Source organism: Triticum aestivum, chromosome 2A (genome assembly GCF_018294505.1).
Source record: "Triticum aestivum cultivar Chinese Spring chromosome 2A, IWGSC CS RefSeq v2.1, whole genome shotgun sequence".
NCBI lineage: Eukaryota > Viridiplantae > Streptophyta > Magnoliopsida > Poales > Poaceae > Triticum > Triticum aestivum.
Genome location: NC_057797.1, coordinates 178,513,562 through 178,530,488, shown reverse-complemented (window position 1 = coordinate 178,530,488; position 16,927 = coordinate 178,513,562). Strand labels below are relative to the sequence as shown.

Genomic DNA, 16,927 nt, shown 5'->3' with positions numbered 1-16,927 from the left:
GATGATGAATCTGATTATTCTATAAACTTGGTCAATGTACAAATTTTGACTTGAGAAAAAACTAATATGCAGAGTAAATATAACCGAATGGAGTAGTTTGGTGTAAGAATATTACATAGCTTGGATTGTCCGTCAAATCGACAACTTGCATTCGTATTGACAAGAACTTCAATACCCGATTGCCATGATTCATGAAATTGCCACCCGGCATTTTTACCAAAGTTATCACGTGATAAAGCTGGTGCCCGTATACTGGTAACTTTATAAATCACTTAGTGCTTTTAAACTGATTTTTCCAATGAAGCATACACATACGATGTCTAATATCAAAGCTCTTGTCAAGACATAGACGATTGTGAAGGCGGGTCATAAATTATATATGAGGTTTGGGATTTAATACATTTTTTACAGCTAGGATTTATTACATTTTAAATTTTCAAGTATCAAAAGAATTTCGACATCTATTTTTTTGCCTTATTTGCATACTCTCTAAAACTACAAGATGAAATTCTGGGGAAGGGAATAGTGAAAGAAGGTAGCACACTAAGAACATTTCTAACATATCCCCTAAATTTAATCCTTCAAACCTTCTCCTTATCCCCAAAAGTCAATTTATTTGAGGGATTAAACTTTTTCTCAGCTAGCAGACCCCCGATGTTTAATCCCCTCCTTTTTTGGTTTGCCGATACTTCCAAACCTTTGGTAAAACAATTGAAACAAAACCATCACATTTGAAAGCAAACATAAACATTTCAAAGGCATCATAACTGAACTAGGGCATAAATAAAGTTCATCCAATCCATCAAACATAACCATAGGTGCCAAAAGGCACCAAATGAACAAGCTATTCGAGAAAACCACCAACACATGGTGGACCAAAAGCCATCCTCATGCTTTTGCGCCGTCACCATCGATGCCACCATTTCCGCCTCATTCATCGTTGTCGCCCCCACACATCTTAGCTAAGACATCCCTACAACTGAATTGCCAATATTGTCTTGCCCTCTCGACCATGTTGTTGGGATCCATGAACATGATAGCACGGTCCTTGACCACCCTTTTGCTTTTTTGCTCCTCAACCACCAATGCAAGCTTTTGCTCCTCAAGCATAGTGTTTTTTTCATCGGTCTCCAATGCAAGTCTTTTCGTCCCAAATTCAAGTCCTTTTTGTTCCACTGGCACCTTCCACTCTTGAGCCGCAACCATTGCCTTCCCCTTCTCATCCTCCATCATCTTCATCTCATCGAAAAAATTCACCTTCTCCTTCTAGTCGGCTGCCAAGGCCCTCTTCACCTCCACAAACACAGTTAATTCTTCGTTGTGTGCTCCAACACCACCATTATTCTTGGTTAATTTTTTATCCATCCGGCCAGGCATAAGGGGTGGCCTAGTTCTCTACCAACTCATCATCATCAACAACATCGGTATTTCTCACCATCATCTCATAGAAACAAGTCCTGCTTGGTATTAACAAGGACCTTTTCGAGGTCACGTCTTGGTTCCCTAGGAGGTTTGTAATTAGTGGATCCATAAAAAATATAGGCATTTGAAACACCTAGGAGTTGTATGTGGTTTATCGTCTGGTCGACCATACGACAAAAACTTTCCTACCAGAAATTGAACTTAATAACACTAACACTAGGGGGCCAATGGTCATCAGTAGGGATTTCCACCTCATCAGAGAAGCATCAGACAAGAGCTCAGATAATATTTGCCGTCAAGGTTCAACAGTTTCAATCCCGACATTGCTAACATGGCTCTTAGGCAAAATTAGAGAGTGGGTGCAAGATATACTCATAAGAAAATGTAGCTAGCCCTGATAAGGTCATTTTAGACGAAAGATATTAATCCATTCATCTTCTTTTTCTTATAGATATTGATCAAGTTCCCGGCAGGAGTTAGGACCACCCGATCCCCGGAGAAGAAAATTAACATTGAGGGCATGCATAGAAATGTTACCTCCTTTGATAATAGAGAAACCTAATTCCTTGGATGAAATAGAGAATTTGAACGGCCAATTTTGAAGCAGCTTCACTTTGAAATGGGATGCACGACCTCCAAAGCAAGATAGAAGTATGGTGTCGACCGATTCCTCAGTCAAACGGATGCGGGATCTGGTGAATTCAGCCACAAGGAAGAATTCTTGGAGATTTGTCTTCCTCAAAATTGATAGGAACACCCCATTTCCTCGAGACTACCTGCGTGAATTCCTGGACTATGTAGAAGTTGAGATCAGCTAGTGACATGGTTGGTGGGAAGTAGAGGTTGGATAAGAGTGGTGGCCGCCGTGTCCAGAGTGGATCATGATGCTAGGGGCAATGGGGTGGCCGCCAGGGCCACGGAGGACGGCGGTAGAGTGCTAGTATTTTTTTTGAATATAAGATGTGATGTGCTTAGTAACCACGCGCATTGGGTTTGGAAGATCGCCGCTGGCATTGGCACCGCGCACGCAACAGTCAAACAAGTTGCACAGTAGGAAGCTCCATGCGTGGAGTTTTAATGGGCTAGGACCATATATGTGCATGGTATCAAGGATATAGTGTATATGTGGAGGATTGAGTGGGTGGTGACACCAAACAACAACCACCAACTCGGCTTTCATTGTAAAGGCACAAAAAATGGTTCACGTGAAGTCTCAATCCCATCGGTATTTTAATGCATTATTATATGTTTAGTCACACGACAACAAATAGTGCACAACATGTAGATTGTCGTGGGTGATCATCAAATTGCCCTAAGCTTGATTTGCGCACCATGCATTGGGCGCATCAGTCTGGTGTTATTTACGGCATGAGTGTATGACGGTGCGAGCTCAAACTCAAGGCATTGAAGGATCATGCAAAACGCCATCTTAGCCTCAAGAAGGGCGAACTGTTGGGCAATGCAGATACGTGGCCCCCAACTGAATGGTAGGAATGCACCGGGATTCTTGGATGCCTGGGAGATCCCGTTGGTGAACCTCTCCGGCTTGAACTCATGTACGTCCCCTTCCCATATATCTGGGTCATGGTTCATTAACAACAGGGGAAGCTCAATGAGAACATCGGCGGGGTATGTGATGCCCCCAATCTTTATCTCCTTGTATGTTTTACGGAAGAATGCGACAGCAGGCGAGTACAACCAGAGTACCTCATAAAGAATCAAGGTCACCTGCAAATATAGTAGATTGCAAGATTTATACATCCAATTTTATATCGTGTTGTAACAATGGAATCAAGTAAACAAAACACCACTCACTGTTTTGAGTCGGTTAACGCCTTCATACTCAAGTTTGTTTTTTTCCAAATAAGCTAATGACCTCCTCCCTTGCACGGTCCTGCCACTCTGGATGCATACTTAGTACGATCATTGTCCATGTGAGTAATATTGATGTTGTTTCTGTCCCTGCAAGATAGAACAACTTGCATTCCTCCAGGACCTCTTTAATGGTCATTCCTGAGATGAATTGGCCGTTGTCATCTGAGGTCCTCATGTTTGACTCAAGCATCAAGCTAAGTAAGTCCTCTTTGGTATTTTCTCCTTCTTGCATAGCTTGCATTCTTTTTCCAATTAAACCATGTAGAATGGATTCAATTTCACTATTATTTTGATGCATCTTTCTATTATTTTTGGTGGGCAAGGACCTGTAAATACCACTGACTATTAGCACATATGGATTAATGGTACTAAATCACGGAATAACTCTCATTATTTAAGGTAGAGCTCAGATCGACAAAACATGGTCTCTAGTGTTAATCTACATCAGTATTCCCGTCTTTGATTAATGCTGATTTTAAAAATCTATATCAGAGATCCTCACAAGAAAAATCGATGCTAGCATATTAGCTTTTGGCAGGAAGTTTGTACTATCTTGAAACTTGATGGAAAAGATGAATACTCCATCCATTCCAAAAACAATTATTTTAGAATGGAGGAAATACATATTAATGAAGTTTAACTAGTACTACCCCCGTCCTGGTTTATTGATCCCCTTAATATTTTGTGCTAAACTTGCACCATAAATTTAACTAAGAAAATAATAATGCATGTTGCCAAAAAATATATCGTTGGATTCGTATTAATTTTTGATGACATGCATTATTATTTTTCTAGTTAAATCTTTGGTCAAAGTTTCGCACAAAATGTTAAGAGGACTAATAAACCAGGACGAAGATAGTACTACGAGGTGCTGACTCACAAGTAACCGGGAATGCCAATCTTCCAAGCCCCGGCAATGCGTTCAACTTGCTCGGATTGCAGCTGGAAAACCCTGGCACCTTCGAGGTAGTTACTGCCAAATGCGGTGCGAGAAATGACATCTCCAGTGAGTCTTTGGAACTCCGGGAAGACATCCAACTCATAGGTACCGTCTGAGCCAAGGGACCGCGTCCATCTATTGACAAGTTCTTCGCAGCTTGTAGACAACGCTGGCAGCATGAGCTGCAAATTAAACGAGTTTTTCAGAATAACCGGATTAAATGATGTACGCTCAGAGGATCAATCACACACTTAATTCCTGTAAAACAATCGTGAGCCAATCCTTGATGAAACAATTACAAATACCTTGAGCTTCTCCAGGTGGAACGCAGGGTTAAGGATCCTTCTATGCTTGACCCATTTCTCGCCCTCGTGTTCCGCCAGGCCTGCGGCAAGCAGCCTGGACAGTGGCGGAAACTTGACTTTCTCAAAGTGGCCGAATTTGTTGGACAACACTTCCTTGGCCAAGTCAGGGTTGTGTATGGCCATGCTCGCGGACAATGTCGCAGAGGAGCGGCGCGATGAGGGGGGCTATGCTGTGGCAGCGCAGCGGCATCGACCTCGATTGCGCCTCCTTGCGCCGGCGCCGATAATCCATCATATCCCCGATGACGAAGCGGTACGACGTGCCACGAAGGCCCTGGGCGCGCAAGGCATGCTCAAGCCGCCGCGGGTGCCACCACAGCAAATCTACCAGCCGGCTAGCCTGCCATAGGAGCACAAAGCCGATGGTGCCACATACAAGGGAGTTCCACGGCACTGAAGCTGCACTCATGAGCGTGCTAAGAACCATTCTCTCTCTTGACAAGTTGTGGGAAGAAAGGCCAGTTGACAGTGCAAAAGGCTGATTTGGTTGGATGGGTATATGCTAGAGATGGACACAATATATAGAGATGTCTCGTTTGTTTAAAATATGTTCTTGCACTATAATAGCAAAGGTTGTGGCCTATCTGATCCATGCCCTTGCTCCTAAGGAACTTGGTAGATAAGGAACTGCGGTGAAGATCCGATTGGCAGGTGACTAGTTAAACTAAAAGCGGTGACGACATGGACTCAAGGTGCAAGTAGTACTAGTACCACCGACCAGTAACAATGTGATCAAAGTTTGACACCAATAATTCAACGTACGATTTTGTAACGCCCGAACATCAGTCCTTTAGAGCATCTCCAGCCGTTGGCCTCCCCAGGAGGCATTTTTTCGCCTCTTGGGGGGCTGCCGGCGAAAACTTCGGCTTGGGGGTGGAATTTTTTCCACTCGTTGCGCCCCCAGAGCTCCATCGACAGGCTCCTCCGACAAGACAGGGATCATCCATTCTCCCATCCCTTCTCTCCTCCATTCCTTCAAGCAAGAAACAAACAAACAAAGCTCCATCGCCAAGAAACCACCACCGAGTTGCTTGCCGCAACCAATGGCGACCACCAAGAAGAGGGAGATGGTGTTCTTCGACGTGGAGGCTACGCAGTCCCTGTCGCTGCCCGGCGAGTGCAGCCTGCTGGAGTTCGCCGCCATCCTCGTCTGCCCGCGCCGCCTCGTCGAGGTCTCCAGCTACTCCACCCTCATCCGCCCGGACGACGCCAGCGCCGACGGTGGCGTCCTCTCCGCCTCCTCCGGTGCACCCTCGTTCGAGGACGTCTTCCCGGACATCTTCGAGCTGCTGGACGGCCGCGTGTGGGCGGGCCACGGCATCCGGCGCGCCGGCTACCCGCGCATGCGCGAGGCCTTCGCCGCCTTCGGCCTTGGCGCGCCGGAGCCCGTGGGCGTCGTCGACTCGCTCGACGTGCTCCTCGCGCAGGGCGCGCAGGGGTGCTTCGGGCCGGCTGCCGCCGGGGACGACGGCCAGGTGGAGGACGAGGAGGCGGCAGCGGCGGCCCTGGCGGAGCACTTCGGGATCGGCGCGCGGCGGGCGCGGGGGCTCCGGTGCCTGGACGGCGCGCGCGTGAGTCTTGAGGTACTGGGACACCACGAAGGAATAGAATTTTTTCCACGGCGGCGGCGGCCCCCCGCGCCCGCGCGGGGACAGCGGCGGCGACAGCGAGGGCCAAGCGCGAGGAGGATGCGGGGCGGCAAGCTCGGCGGGTCCGGCGCAACTGGACGTCGTCGGCGAGGCGTTCTGTGCGGGCGGGAGTTGGTGGGGGAGAGAAAGAGAAAAGAGATCACGTGGGTGGGCCCGAAGGAAAAGCGATGAGAGAGAGGGAGTGGGAGGCTGACAATGGGCCCAAAGCAACTAAAGTAGTCTCTCTCCTCCCCCAGCTGCCCCCCGAGATCCTGGGAATGGGATGAGAGCGTCGGCCGTAGTTTTGGCCAAATCCGGCGATATTTGTGCTCCTGGGGGGCGCGAGTGGAAACTTTTTTGACCGCCAACGCTAGAAAAGTGCTCTTGGGGGCCTTCCTAGGGAGACGGGTGGAGATGCTCTTAGCGCGTGCGTGTGACTTTCCTTCCACCGATTTCCATCCGCATGATAAATTCCATACAACCAACTGATAAAAGAGCTCATCTAAAACAATGATAAAAAAAACTAGCTGTACATAAAGGGAAAACCTAAAATTACTAAGACCACACAGGGAAAGAGAAAAAAATGAATGACATGAGTGAGTTTCTTCGGGTATGAAGGAACTCACTCATGTCATTCATTTATTAAATTTTCGTTGAATCAAAAAAATTATGAAGCTTTTCAAAAAAAAAGTTTATAAAATTTGGCCACGTTTACATGAAAATATGAATATTTAAAATAACAAATATAGGATGTGAAAATACATTAGATGATAAATTCAGTTATTCTATAAACTTGGTCAATTAACAAATTTTGACTTGAGAAAATACTAATATTAGAGTGCATATAAATGAAGGGAGCAGTTTGGTGTAAGAATATTACAAAGCTCGGATTCGGATTCTCATTGACAATTTACATTCGTATTGACAAGCACTTCGATACCTGATTCCCAGGGTTCATGAAATCGTCACCCAACTTTTTGTTACCAAAGTTATCACGTGGCAACTCTGGTACCTGTATGGTGATAACTCTATAAATCACTTGGTGCTCAACTTTTAAACTGATTTTTCTACGGAAGCATACACATATGGTGTCCAATATCAAAGCTCTCGTCGAGACAAATCCAATTGTGAAGATAGATCGTAAATAAGATATGAGGTTTGGGATTTATTACATTTTTTGCTGTTATACATTTTAAATTTCCCAGTATCAAAACAACCAATGACATCTATTTTTTACCATATTCGCATGCATGCAAATTGCAAAGGAGTATTGATGCTAAAATTCTCGCCTCCACATCCCATCAACATAACTGATGGGTGGCGGGACCTGGCGTGCAAATCAACATCACTCTCTAAAGCTATGAGATGAAATCTTGGGGGAAGGGAACAGTGAAAGATGGTAGCACACTAAGAGCATCTCTAATAGATCTCCTAAACTTAATCCGGTAAACCTTCTCCTTATCCTCAAAAGTCAATTTTTTTGAGGGATTGAACCTTTTCACAGCTAGCAGATCCCCCGTATTTAATCCCCTATTGCTTTTCCAACTCTTCCAAACCTTTGGTCAAACAATTAAAACAAAACCATTACATTTGAAAGAAAACATAAACATTTCAAATGCATCACATCATAATTGAACTAGGGGATAAATAAAGCTCATCCAATCCATTAAACATAAACCATAGGTGCCAAAAGGCACCAAATGAACAAGTCATTCCAAAAACCACCAACACATGGTGGACCAAAAGCCATCGTAGCATGGGCCTCATGCACTAGCATCGTCACCGGCGATGCCACCATTGCCGCCTCCTCCGTGGTTGTCGCCACCACACATCTAGCTAAGATGTCCCCACAACTGAACTCCCAATATTGTCTCGGCTCTCAACCATGTTGCTGGGATCCATGAATATGATAGAGAGGTCCTTGACCACCCTCCTGCTTTGTTGCTCCTCGACCGCCAATGTAAGCTTTTGCTCCTCAAGCTTAGTCTTTTTCATTTTTTTCCTCGATCTGCAATGCAAGCCTTTTCATCTCAAGTTCAATTCCTTTTTCTTCCGCTAGCACCTTCCTCTCTTGAGTTGTCACCTTTGCCTTCCACTTCTCCTCCATCATCTTCATATCATAGACAAAAGTCACCTTCTCATCCTTCTGGTCGGCTGCCAATGCACCTCCACCAACACAATTAACTCTTCTTTGTATGCTCCAATGCCACCATTCTTCTTGATTTTCTTTGCAATTTTTGATCCATCCGGTCGGTGCTACTTCTTGAGCTTGCGTTGGTTTTTCCCTTGAAGAGGAAAGGGTGATGCAGCAAAGTAGAGATAAGTATTTCCCTCAGTTAGAGAACTAAGGTATCAATCCAATAGGAGACAACGCACAAAGCACCTAATACTTGCACAAACAATCAAATAACTTGCACCCAGCGCGATAAAGGGGTTGTCAATCCCTTCACGGTTACTTGCAAAAGTGAGATCTGATAGAGATAGATGAAACTAAACAAACGATAAAGTAAATATTTTTTGTATTTTTGCTTTATAGATAGGAAAGTAAAAGATTGCAAAATAGTAGACCGGAAACTTATATGACGGAAAATAGACCCCGGGGCCATAGATTTGTGACGCACCAATACCGGCGCTCCAGATGCCTTCCATGAATTCCGAGTTTTGTCGTGTGATTTGTTTTATTCGTTGCATTCTTTATTACATCATTTGCATTGCATCATGTCATCATGCAACCCTTTTTAAAACTCGGCTCAGTAAATTGTGTGGATCTTCGATCCATTTAAATCAAGGGAATTCACATGGTGAGTTCTCTTTATAACATATCCTCTCAATATTTAGGGAGCTACATAAATATTCCATTGTTTTGGAATTAACCATAACACACTTGCAAAATATTCCATGCTTTTGTTATCTCAATTCTTGGTCTCCAACTTTGCCCATACATTCTTTCATCACTTTCTGGAGCTCCACCAAAAATCTCAACATTTTGGCCACTCCTAAACCTAGTCCCAATTCAAACCCATTCAAATGATATTCAAATGAGTTTGAATTTAAATCTTGCATTCGTGCCAACTTCTATTTCTCGGACCAAGCGCTTTTTCGTGAGTCCGGGAAATTTATCCGTGTGTCCAACTTCTTCCCCTAACACCTCCTTTCTACTCCTTTTCTTCTTTGTTATTAGTAAATAAGAGAGAGAGAGAGAGAGAGAGAGAGAGAGAAGAGCCTGGCTGGACCTCCCACCAGCTGCAACCTGCAGTTAGGCCGGCCCATTTGCACCAAGGCCCGGCTCTAACCCTAGCCTGACCGATCCCATCTCTCGATATGCCAGGAGTCTCAGCTTTTTCCCTCTAGTTAGGGTTTGTGTTCCTCCTGATCTACCTCCCCTACCTCTCCTCTCTCGGCCCAACGCAGGCTCGTGTTCTAGGGCGGCCGCGGGTCATCCTGAGCTAGGCGGTGGCGGCAGGGCGGAGAGTGTCTTTTAGGGTTTCTCCAAAAGACCCGATACTCACCCATTGGGTTAGGGTTTCGCGATGGCTTCAACCTCGACTTCGAACACTGCTGCGCCAGGTTCACAGGAGGTCGACGAAGTGGAAACAATGATGAAAGAGCTGGGTCTCCGGGAGGAGGACCTGGATGATGTGATTTTTGACGAGGAAGCGGCGCCGCCGGAGGCGGCCCGCTGGATTGCCCTAGCCAAGGTTCACTGCTCCAAAACCTACAGTCAATACTGGTTCTTCCAGAACATGTGGGCGGCATGGGATCTAGCCCAAGAAGTGAAATTCAAGCCGCTGGAAGAAAATCTCTACACCATCCAATTTTCTTGTTTAGGTGATTGGGAAAGAGTAACCCAGGAGGGGCCATGGCACTTTCGGGGCGACGCTGTCATCCTCAAGCCTTACGATGGACTTGCTAAACCATCAACAGTCCCCCTCGACACCATTGAGATCTGGGCACAAGTTCATGTTGTACCGCCCCTGTATGCCCACCTAGTGCCATCCCTAGCGGCGAAAGTGGGGGAAGTACTCTATGCTGAACCCCAGCCGCAAGATTTCACGGGGAACTTTCATCGCGTGTGGATCAGGATCAATGTCACTAAACTGCTGAAGAATGCAGTGTCAATGATCAGAGAGGGGAAGCGCCAGATATACCGGGTCAAATATGAAAAGCTACCGGACTGGTGTGCTGTGTGCGGCATGCTTGGTCATCTCTTCAAGGAGCATGGTACCGGAATCCACCCACCAGAAGCACTGATTTTTAAGAAACTGCGGGCATCGTGGGTTATGCGGACCGGTCAAGGGCCAGGTGGCGGACGGGGCCGAAGAGGAGGACGAAGAGGAGGCCACAATGGTGGCCGCAGTGGGGTTGATCCTTTCGTGTATGATGGAGGAGATGATCGCAAGAATGATGGGGAAGCTGATGCTGAGATGGACGAGGCTGGTTCAAACAGGAAAAGGGGGGCAGCCCAGACAGAGACCCTGGCCGGACCGGGGGTGGCAAAAACTGTGTTAATGCTAGAGGGCGGAACAAACCCATAGAATGCATCGGTCCCCCTAAGCCCTTCCTCCAAGCATGAGCTGAAGAGGAATCGGCCAACCCCATCATCAAATGACAAGAATAATGGGAGGAACATTTCCAATGACAAGTTTTCAAACGCGCTCTTGGCGGGCTCCCATGAGGGGTCGTGCCTAGCGCAATGAGTCTCCTATGCTGGAACTGTCGCGGGGCTGGCAAACCCGCGACAGTTAAGGAGCTTCGTGACATGACGAGGCGGCATGCCCCTTCTATTCTTTGTATCCTGGAAACTCAGATAGAAGGCTCACGTGTTGAGAATTTATCCAGTACTTTAGGTTTTAATAAGAGTTATGTTGTTAGTAGTAGAGGTAGAAGTGGTGGTTTGGGAATTTTCTGGAATGATTCAATAAAAGTTGAAGTTGTTGGTTACTCAGAGTATCACATTGACATAATTGTTGATGACTTGGTTGGAGTTAAATCTAGAGTTACCTTTGTGTATGGAGAAGCTCAGGTGAACGAGAGGTATAAAACATGGAACATGTTACGAGGTATTGCAGGTACGAGTACCCTTCCATGGGCAGTGATTGGAGATTTTAATGAAGTGTTACATGGTCACGAGCATGACGGGGTTGGAAACAGAAGCCAAGCACAAATGGATGCCTTTCGGGATGCTCTGGACACGTGCGGTTTAACTGATATTGGATACAAGGGGAACAGCTGGACGTTTGAAAGAAAGGTAACCGGGGGTACGTTCACCCGTGTACGCCTTGACAGATGTGTTGCTAGCTCTGACTGGGTGCTCTCTTACCCAAACGCGACACTTGAACACATAAATTCAGCATCTTCTGATCATTCGGCTCTCCTTCTCAAGATCGATGTGCATGCATGCAAGATGGGCCCCAGAAGCTTTAAATATGAACTCATGTGGGAGAGGGACCCAAGCCTTTTCGACTGTGTGAAAGATGGCTGGACAGCTACTCCGGTCGAGTCTGTCCATGCACTAAAAACAAAGTTGGGGGCTCTCTCGGTGGATTTATCCAACTGGGATCGGGAGACTTTTGGAAGTGTTCGCCAGGAAATCAAATCACTAAAGCAGCAACTGGAAATGTTGCGCTCCCAGCCGGCGAGGTCGGCTCCATCACATGCGGAAGTAAAGGTCACAGATCGCCTTATTGAATTGTATCACCGTGAGGAGATACTCTGGAGACAATGTGCAAGGCTGGAATGGCTCGCCCACGGTGACAAAAATACGTACTTTTTCCATCTACGGGCCAGCAGAAGACGACGTAAGAACCAAATAAAGGCTTTGGCGCACCCTGGCGGGAGCCTGACGGAGGATAAGGCAGAATTGGAAGCCATGACCACTGAGTTTTACAAGAACCTACATACATCAGAGGGGGTTCATGACATGGAAGAAGTCCTCCAGACAGTCCCGGTGAAGGTGACGCAGGCCATGAACACAATGTTGAATGCACCATATGATAAGGAGGAGGTAAAACGTGGTTTGCTTCAGATGTTTCCTATAAAATCTCCGGGGCCGGATGGGTTCCCCGCCCACTTTTTTCAGCGTCACTGGGACATTTGTGGTGATGAGGTCACGGGAGCAGTAATGAGCATTATCGATGGGACAGAGTCAGCGGCCTGCATTAACGAGACGGTGTTGGTACTAATACCAAAGGTAAAATGTTAGAATATATAACCGTATTGGTTTTGTATAGTTATATGGTTGTATATGTGTAGTCCTTGTATAGGTGTCCGTATATTGTACGATACGAACTCCGCCTTGTATCCTATATATATTGATCAATACAAGGCACCACAACGTGTGGTTTCCCTAATCTTACATGGTATAGAGCCTAAAACCCTAACCCTAGCCTGTGCCGCCCTCCTCCTCTTTCCGCTGCCACCGAAGCCACCACCCCGATCGCCGCCGCCGCGCCCCGATCGCCGCCTCCATGTCGCAGCTCGACGCGGACGCCACGAACCAGGCGCTGGCCGCGGCCAAGGAGCGCCAGGACGCCGAGGCCGCCGAAGCCGCCAAGGCCAAGCTGCCTCTCGCGACCGCCCCCGATGGATCTGGGACGAGCGTGGGGTCTTTCTCCCTGACCTCGCTGCACGCCCAGGCCGTCGTCCTGCACTCCATCAAGGGACACATTCCCGTCGAGCTCGCGCTTGACACCGGCATTCACTGTCAGTGGCGCACCTTCTTCCGCGCTACTTGCCACAAGTACGCCCTCCTGGATCACCTCGACTTTGACGCCCCCGACGCGCCAAACCCGGAGTGGTCTCTCCTCGACGCCACCGTCGTCTCTTGGCTCTATGGGTCTGTCTCGCTCAGCATCCTCGACACTGTCATGACGCCCAGTGACGATCCACTCGCCGTCGATCCCTGGAACAGCATCAACGGTCTCTTCAACGACCACAAGATCAATCGTCAGCTTCACCTCACGGCCGAGCTCGGTGATGTCAAGATGGGAGAGATGAGCATGGCCGACTATCTTTAGAAGGTCAAATCCCTCTCCGATGGGCTTGCGGATCTTGGCGCCCCCGTTGATGATGTTGAGATCGTGGTCCACTGCCTCAACGGCCTTTTCGAGCAGTACGAGGCTGCTTCTGATCTAATCTCCCTCATGCCGGGCATGACCTTCGTGTAGTGCTGCTCGTTGCTCGCGCTCCAGGACATGAAGCGCAAAAATCGCCGCGCCCGCAACTCAGACACGGCCCTCTTCACCAACACCGCCGGCAACCCTGGCAACACCGGCAACCCTGGCAAGGCATCTGGAAAAGGAAAGAAGAAGAAGAAGAAGAAGGCCCCCGCTGGCGTCGCCAAGGAGATCATCCCGGCGCCCATGACCCCGCCGGCTGCCACTCCTTCCTGGCCCTCACCACAGCACCCCTGGAATGGTGCCATCCAGATGTGGCCCTATGGCCAGGGGGCCTGCTCGGCCGTGCGCCGCCCGCCTACGCCCCAGCTCCAGGCTACGTGCCCTGGCACACCCCGTCGTCGCATGCGTTCTACGCCCAAAGGCCGTACGGCATTGCCCCCTACGGTTACGACTACACCCCTGGACAGTCCTCCTACGGACTCCCCGATCCGGCTCCATCATCATCGGCATCAACAACTGCTTCGTGGGACCAGGCCGCGCTCATGCATCAGTTCCAGACCATGGGGCTGCTAGCACCCACCAGGGAGTGGGTGATGGACACCGTCGCCTCCTCCCACTTCGCCTCCGATCCCGGTATGCTCAACTCCGTGTCTCCCCCCTCCTCCTCTCGGCGTGCTGTCGTTGTCGGTAACGGTTCCACCCTTCCGATCACCGGTACCGGGCATGCACGTCTTCCTATTTCCACCACCTCTCGTCCTCTTTACCTTCGTAATGTCTTAGTAGTTCCTAACATAGTTAAAAACCTTTTGTCTATTCGTCAATTCACCATTGATAATCGTGTATCTGTCGAATTTGACCCCCTCGGTTTTTCTGTGAAGGATCTTCTAACCAGGACCGAGATTCTCAGATGCAATAGCGTCGGAGCTCTTTACTCCATCCATCCTTCCTCTACCAGTCAGCCACACGCCTTCCTCGTCGCCGATGCAGCACTCTGGCACCGTCGGCTTGGGCACCCTGGGCGGCCCGTTATGGAGTCATTAGCTCGTTCTTCGATCATCCCTAGGGAAAAGAATAAAAGTAGTTTGTGTCATGCTTGTCAGTTAGGTCGTCATGTTCGTCTTCCTTTTTCCTCCACCAATCGTGTAACCACTACTCCATTTCCAATAATTCACTGTGATTTGTGGACATCTCCTGTTTGAGAGTATTTCTGGCTTTAAGTATTATCTCGTTTGTCTCGATGATTTTACTTAGTATGCATGGGTTTAACCTCTACGGATTAAGTCTGAAGCCTTCTCGCACTTGTCGTCCCTTCATGCTTTAGTGCTCACCCAGTTTAGTGCACACTTGCAGGCTATTCAGTGTGATAATGGTCGTGAGTTTGATAATTCACTCCTCCATTCGTTTGCCCAGCACCATGGAATTGCACTCCACTTTTCATGTCCATACACTTCGCAACAGAATGGCAAAGCCGAACGCATCATTCGTACTATTAATGACATTACTCGTACACTCCTTATCCAAGCTAGTATGCCACCTCGTTTTTGGGTCGAAGCCCTTCACACCGCCGTTATGTTGCATAATCGGCTGCCTTCCAAGGCAATCTCGGATCGTATTCCTTTTCGTGCCTTACTTGGCGTAGATCCTGCCTATGCTGGTCTTCGGGTTTTCGGATGTCTATGTTACCCCAACACCACAGTCGTTGCTCTGCACAAACTTGCGCCTCGCTCCGTGCCATGCATGTTTCTAGGGTACCCATCACAACATCATGGCTATCATTGCCTTGATTGTTCCACCCAAAAGATCATCATCTCTCGTCATGTAGTGTTTGATGAGTCAACCTTTCCCTTTGCCTCCACTCCATCTTCGTCAACTCCTACTCCTTCCCTGCACACTTATGATTTTTTGCAGGGTACTGAGCAGCCGGTCTCGTTGATGCCGTTCACCGTGCCAGGCACGGTGACCCCGGACGCGGCCCCACGGTCGCCACCACGGTCGCCGTCGCCACCGCCACGGCCCCCTCCATGGTCGCCGCCACCGACCTCGCCCCGGTCGCCTCGGGCATGAGCTTCTGCGGAGGGCCCTGCTAGGAGTTCCGATGGCGGCCCTGCTGGGAGTCCTTCTCCTACTGCAGCCATGTCACCGCCGGCAACGCCGTCGCCGGCTCCTGCTGCTGTGGATCTACCCCGGACCCACCGACCGCGGGCCCCTCCACCGCCACCATCCCACGCCATGGCCACTCGTGCTAAACAGGGTATTGTGTAGCCGAAAAAGATATTTGATCTTCATGTTGAGGGTTTATCTCCAATACCGAAGACTTATCGTGGTGCTCTCAAGGATCCAAATTGGCATTCCGCTATGGTTGAGGAGTATGGTGCTCTTCTCTCCAACAACACTTGGGACCTCATTGATCCACCTCGCAATGCTAACATTGTTACTGGTAAGTGGATCTACCGTCACAAGATGAAGTCTGATGGTTCTTTGGATCGCTACAAAGCTCGTTGGGTGCTTCGTGGATTTACTCAGCGGGAAGGTATCGAATTTGATGAAACTTTCAGCCCGGTCGTTAAGCCAGCCACTATTCGAACAGTGCTCTCTCTTGCTCTCTCTAGTGACTGGTCCATTCATCAGCTTGACGTCAAGAATGCATTCCTCAATGGCACTCTCATCAAGACTGTTTATGCTCGTCAGCCTTTTGGGTTCACTGATCCTCGTTTCCCTGATAAGGTTTGTCGTCTCAACGAATCACTCTATGGTTTGAAACAGGCGCCTCGAGCATGGTTTCAGCGGTTTGCTTCGTTCATTGCATCGGTTGGTTTCATTGGCTCCAAGTCCGACAGCTCATTGTTCGTCTATCGGCGTGGTGCTGACATGGCCTATCTCCTGCTCTATGTGGATGACATTATCCTGACTGCATCTTCCTCGACATTGTTGCGCAGCTTGATTGCCTCTCTTCGTACCGAATTCAGTATGACAGATATGGGTGATCTTCATTATTTTCTGGGCATCTCTGTCACACGCAGCAAGGACAGTTTGTTCCTCTCCCAGGAGAAGTATGCATTGGATCTTCTTGACAGAGCTGGCATGTTGCAGTGCAAACCCATCTCTACTCCAGTTGATACTACCTCCAAACTTTCAGCCAAGTCCAGTGATCCAGTTGCAGATCCCACCGAGTATCGTAGTATTGCAGGCGGTCTTCAGTACCTCACGTTCACTCGGCCGGACATCTCTTATGCTGTGCAGCAGATTTGTCTTCATATGCATGATCCTCGGGCTAATCATTTGCTCCTTGTGAAGCGTGTGCTTCGCTATATCCGCGGTACTACCGGCCATGGCCTCACTTTGTTTCAACGCAGCTCCAACAAATTGCTGGCCTATTCTGACGCTGATTGGGCAGGTTGCCCTGACACTCGCCGGTCTACCTCCGGCTATTGTGTATTTCTTGGCACTAACTTGGTGTCATGGTCTGCTAAGCGGCAGCACACGGTCTCTCGCTCCAGTGCCGAGGCCGAATACAGGGCAGTTGCAAATGTCGTGGCTGAAACATGTTGGTTACGGCAGCTTCTTCAGGAGCTTCATCAA

General features: G+C 48.4%; 1 protein-coding gene and 1 pseudogene across 1 annotated transcript; one reads left to right on the top strand and one right to left on the bottom strand.

The window, feature by feature from the left end:
• Positions 1 to 2,724: 2,724 nt before the first annotated feature.
• LOC123185102 (cytochrome P450 72A397-like) lies at positions 2,725 to 5,029 on the bottom strand (annotated as a pseudogene).
• A 616-nt stretch (positions 5,030 to 5,645) lies between these two features.
• Positions 5,646 to 7,453, top strand: LOC123191615 (protein NEN4-like). Its single transcript, XM_044604281.1, has 2 exons — positions 5,646 to 6,185; positions 7,436 to 7,453. Exons 1-2 carry the CDS (start codon positions 5,646 to 5,648, stop codon positions 7,451 to 7,453), a joined length of 558 nt encoding a protein of 185 aa, XP_044460216.1.
• The last annotated feature ends 9,474 nt before the right edge of the window (positions 7,454 to 16,927 follow it).

Bases quoted from the DNA above. Each gene is read 5' to 3' on its own strand.
- LOC123191615 (XM_044604281.1), top strand. From the start codon at position 5,646: ATGGCGACCACCAAGAAGAGGGAGATGGTGTTCTTCGACGTGGAGGCT.